We start from the raw sequence: 5,000 nt of genomic DNA, 5'->3' as shown, positions 1-5,000 counted from the left end.
GGTAACAGCCATTGCTGGGAATCGGAGAGGAGTGCGGGATTCAAACCCACAACTAAGCCCACGCGAGACCGGCACGCTTCCGACTACGCCATCACACCAATAAACGTGATGAAGAACAATTTTCATTCTTTTACAATTTTTGTGGTCATTTTATTTCAACCTGGCAAAGGTTTACCAGAAACAAAAATCATATCAGTTTCTAAAATACCAAGCATGTCGAAAAACATATTAGCAGGAACAGATGGTCAGAGAATTACGGGAAACTATTAACCAATTGAGATTTGTGAAATACAATTATCTAACAGGCGTTAGCGAGGAAAGGCTTCGCTACTTTGCATTTGTGTATTTCATCACGTGTTACTTTGTCAGCTCCCTCTCATTCATAGCACGTGACTTTCGCACGCTTGCAACAATGCAACAAGCTTATTCGCGAAGTTAAACCATTACCACAAATCCAGGAAGCAGGTTTTCTTTTTTCTTTCTTTTCAATCTTGTGACTGTTGGAAATCGATCTCGACTCGTAGCTGCCTAATGCCTGGGTTCGGTCTCTTGAGCCCCCGTCATACATTCAAGATTCTCATCAAATGTTGTGAATTTGAACAGCTGGAAGACAACTTCGCGCTGACAGTATTCTAGACTTCCCTAACTAGAACTCAACAGTCTGTCTAATATTCGTATAGGTTTAACTTTCTCTTAGTTCGTTATTCAGCCTCTCAATGTATAACGCAAAGTTAATTTAACATTTGGAGATTCGAAAAATAAAATATTGTAACCTAAGTCGTTTCTATTCGAACGAACTCACTTGAGTCGTGTATGTGTGACAGGGGCTTAAAGGATCTTTGGTGATGCCCCACGCAATGGTTGAAACCATGACCATAATTCCAGGAAGCAGAGAAAAGGTTACTGGATTTGTTACAAACATTGCTGGGAATCTCTCTTACCTCGCAATTACACAGTGGCTGAGTCTCTAAAGGGATTTGGTGATTGCCACACGCACTGGCTGTCCAACTACGTATGCATACATTAGTTACAAAGCATATCTGTGATTCTTGTAGAATGATCGTTTCTCTTTTGTTTTTCGTTCCAGGGCGAAGGCGGGAGTGTATCTGGATGGGCGGTGGGCGGGGCGGAGGTGGCCGTGAGTGGGTCCAGCCCCGAAGGACGTGAGGATGGGCGTCACATGCTCACGATCTCACGCCAGCACGCCTACAAGATCACGTTTGCTCTCACGTCGGTCTACGAGCAAGCGAGACTTATCCAGGTAATACCAGTCTCTTGACGTCAACATCTATTTTACTTCCCCTTATTACGTCAGTGCGTTTATGTCAGTGTTAATCAGCTTTTCCCACCTTGTTGACATTATCATACCGAGGAGGTTTCGTCATAGAGGCAGTAAAGGAAATATCCAAGAACACCAGAAAGGCAGGGTAGTAAAAAGCATAACTGACCAACACTCCAGTCATATAATGCAGCGTAGATCGGATCCGTGGGGGTGCCATTAATGTCTCCTGAATAAAAACTATACAGTCAATACACCATACGGGGTATTATATCAGGGGCTATGGCCCCATTCGCTCCCGATACTGAGGAATAATACCCAATCCTTCCCCCATGGCATGAGGAAGTCCCATCCCATTCCCGATATAATGGGCCAGTAAAAATTCCTTTGCTACATCAGTGGGCGGAGCCTCTTTACTCCCATAATATGGTACGGAACCTTTTCTCTTTCTATACTATGAGGTGAAGCTCTTTTTTTTTTTCCTCATACTATGGAGTGAGGCACCTTTCTTCTCCTTATTATGGAGTGAGGCCTGTTATATCACCATACAATGGGTGGAGCATTTTTTTCTCCCCATGTTATGTAATAGATTCATTTCCTCCCTTGCCTCACAAAAGAATTAATCAAAAAGAAGTCGATGTTGTGAGGCCTTACCATACTCTAAATAGGTTGAGTTCACCCAAGTCAGGTGGTTTCTTTATCCGTATTATCATTTGCTTGGACTTAAACGGATTTTGTGACTTTATTCATCTTATGGTTCACAATCTTCTTGGCACTTATTGCAGGCACTATCGTCCTCTGGAGCCACTGTCATCGGCCTCGAGGCCATTCTCCTCCTCCAGGATCTCAGGAAGCAACAGGAGGAGGAACAGGAGAGGGAACGGAAGGGTCGAGAGGAGGGAGAAGATGGTGAAGGAGGTACAGGAGGAGGAGGAGAAGAAGGTAACCCCAAAATCGCCTCCAACGAAGAGGACCTGTTCAACGTGAGGTGGACGTTTTTCGAAGATGGTAAAATACCAAACGACTCTCTCCAGGACCCACCAGGAAACGACGAAGAGAACGCGGGGTCGAGAGACAAAGCGTCGAAGAAGAAGAAGAAAACGAAGGCGGTGAGACGTCACAGCAGCGACAGCAGCAGTAGCGGCGGCAGTAGACGGCTTCCCCCGAAGTCAAGTTCGGTGTTCTACAACAGTTCCTCTGGGTTGGCTTACAACCCTCTCTATTCTTCAGCACTCTCCTTAACTCCTTCAGGAGACGACGAGACCTCGTCCTCTTCGGTAGTTCTGAGGAGGAGCAACACACTGAGCCCCAAACGTCACTCCCTCAACTCCCTCTCCACCACCTCGGTGTCCTCGTTGGCCCCCTCCTCCCCCTCGAGCGAAACGCCCCCTCCCCGTCTCTCTAGGAGTATAAGCCTCGAGGCTGTGGCTTACAAGATCAACCCGATACCTAAGCCTCCACGCACGGGCCTTCAAGGGGGCAACCCCTCAAGTGCATCCTCCGTTGTTTCACCTATCGTGACGCCTGCGTATGAAGCCAATGAACAAGTGGAGGCGCTGGGAGCGCAAGGTCACTCTCCCTCCTCGTCTTGCCCAGTAAAGGGACGCTCCTCCGCACTGACCAAAGGACCAGGTCGGAGCGAAGTGACTGAACAAAAAGAGGGAGAACTACCTGAAGAAGGAGACACCGTAGTTGAAGAAGAAGTGGAAAGGGATACGTCCTTTATAGTAAACGTAGCGCAAGTGACTCACAGAATCCCAGGGGAGGTCTTCGAACTGAACAGAAAGAAGTTCGAAACGGTGAAAGAACGAGGCGTGCGTTTACCTCCTGAAGGAGCCGAGAACGCTCCTGGGCCAGGGCATCAGTTCGAGTCTGATCCTCGGAGAGACTGGACGAGACCGAGTACCCCGTGGGCCAAAAGCTCTTCACGCGAAAGAGAGATTTCGGACCAAGAGAGAGGACCAAAGAAAGAACAGTGGAGTCTGATTACCCACACGCTCGAGCTCCCGGAAGACCAAGCAAGTCTTCCAAGCAGCAGCTCTTCCCGTAAGAAAGAAATTACCAAAAATTACGTGAAACCAGAAGGAAACGTATACAGAACCAAAGAAACAAGTGTGTGTAAAGAGGAAGAAGGAGCTGTGAATATTAGAAATAGTGTAGTCAATGAGGAGGAGGAAGTAGGTGAGTGTGAAGATAAAGATGATATATACGAAGGTGGTCGAGTGCGCATAGAAGCCGAAGGATTATGCGAAGAGGTGACAGATCTTTACAAAATAAAAGAAAAAATATTTCGAAAGAAGAATAGCTCTTTCCAAGACCGCGGACAGTGTGATTTCGAAAATAAACAAGAGTTCGTCACCGAAGAGGAAGAAGAGATCGTGTGTGATAAGGAAACTGTCGTATGTCAAGACGAAGTAGAGACGCCCAAGGCTAAGAACGAACGCGTAGGCAGAAGGGATCATCTGAAACTGATAAGACAAAGAATAATCGCCCCTAAAGCAGAGACTCCCAAAGACGGTTATCCTATGAAGGAACGCCCTTCGGATGAGGCGAGTTTGAAACGGCATACTGAAGGCAAGCCTGAGAACTTTACTCAACGCGTAATAGACTCCAAAGTCGAGGCCACTGACATCATCCACGAGAGTGGGGAGGTCTTGCGAAGTGACGAAGGCGTCGGCGAAGTAGGTGGAGGCGAAACCATGCGCCTGGAGCGCGGCACCGCCCTCGACAAAGGGAGCCTCAGGCTTCTGACTTCCACCGATAAGGATGGACAGAAGCTACAGGAGGACGGGACCCATCACGTCCTCGGCAGTAACGCCCTTCCGAAGGGGGGAGGTTACTCCCCACCTCCTCCACTGTTCAGCGCCAAGGAGATCAAGCATAAGCAAGAGGTCGAAGATAACGGGGAGGCACTTCCCTCTCCACGGTCGTCAGGGAAGGACGCCAGGCCTCGAGTTCCTTGTAACGAGGTTTCGAGGATCGTCAAGACACCGAAGTCCCTTGAAGATCGTATTCATCTCTTCGGAGGACAAGGAGTGCCTGAGAAGGAGGACTCGACCAAAGATAAACCCAAGTTATCGAAGCTTCCGTTCTTGCGGAGGGTCAGGGAGGAACTCGTCAAAGTCCCCTCCGAAGGCGCTGATGAAGAAGCCAACGGACACCAGGCGCAGGACCTCCGGCATGTCGAGGGGAAGAGCCTAGAGAACGGGAGTTCTTCGAAGCCGGAAGATGAGAAACTCAAGACCTCTGGTGCTCCTGAAGAGCACAAGAAGAAATTCAGCCTTTTTGGGTTCATGAGCAAGAAAACCAAAGAGAAGAAGACTTCGCGGGTTTCACCTTCGTCCTCGAGGGCCTCTTCCTCCAGTCCCCCCTCCTCGTCGGCGTCTCCCTCCTCCCTCTCGGAGGAGGAGGACGACGGCAGTTTTCCTGGAAACGGAAGAAGCCTCAAAGGTGTGAACCAAAGTAAAACATCAGACATCGCCTCCCCGGCCTCCGAGACCCAACCCTTTAGTCTTTTATCTGGAGCTTCAAAGGAAGCCTCCATAGTGGATGATAAGCCTTCACATCCGATGACAACTTCCGAAGGGAAGACCCTTGTGTCGCTGAAGGAGGAGCCTTCTGAGGTGGAGCAGGGAATGTCCGAGGAGACTCCGAAGGTGGCGGCGGTAAGGGCCCCAATGGCTTCTTCCAGTTCCCCCCGCAGTCTTCCCGTCAGGAGGCA

General features: G+C 49.0%; 1 protein-coding gene across 3 annotated transcripts in view; it reads left to right on the top strand.

Annotated features, from left to right (window-relative positions):
• Positions 1 to 5,000, top strand: part of LOC143021946 (uncharacterized) — a 101,344-nt gene that overhangs the window by 69,319 nt on the left and 27,025 nt on the right. For all 3 annotated transcript variants that reach the window (XM_076179858.1, XM_076179857.1, XM_076179856.1), the window contains exons 3-4: positions 1,088 to 1,261; positions 2,065 to 5,000. The exon at positions 2,065 to 5,000 is cut by the window's right edge and continues 38 nt beyond it. In XM_076179858.1, the coding sequence (XP_076035973.1) occupies positions 1,088 to 1,261; positions 2,065 to 5,000 (3,110 nt within the window). The remainder of the gene's footprint in view (positions 1 to 1,087; positions 1,262 to 2,064) is intronic.

Source organism: Oratosquilla oratoria, chromosome 43, assembly GCF_046742065.1.
Source record: "Oratosquilla oratoria isolate Oo_2021 chromosome 43, ASM4674206v1, whole genome shotgun sequence".
Lineage (NCBI taxonomy): Eukaryota > Metazoa > Arthropoda > Malacostraca > Stomatopoda > Squillidae > Oratosquilla > Oratosquilla oratoria.
Note: the sequence above shows the minus strand (reverse complement) of the source record. Positions and strands in the feature narration are given on the sequence as shown.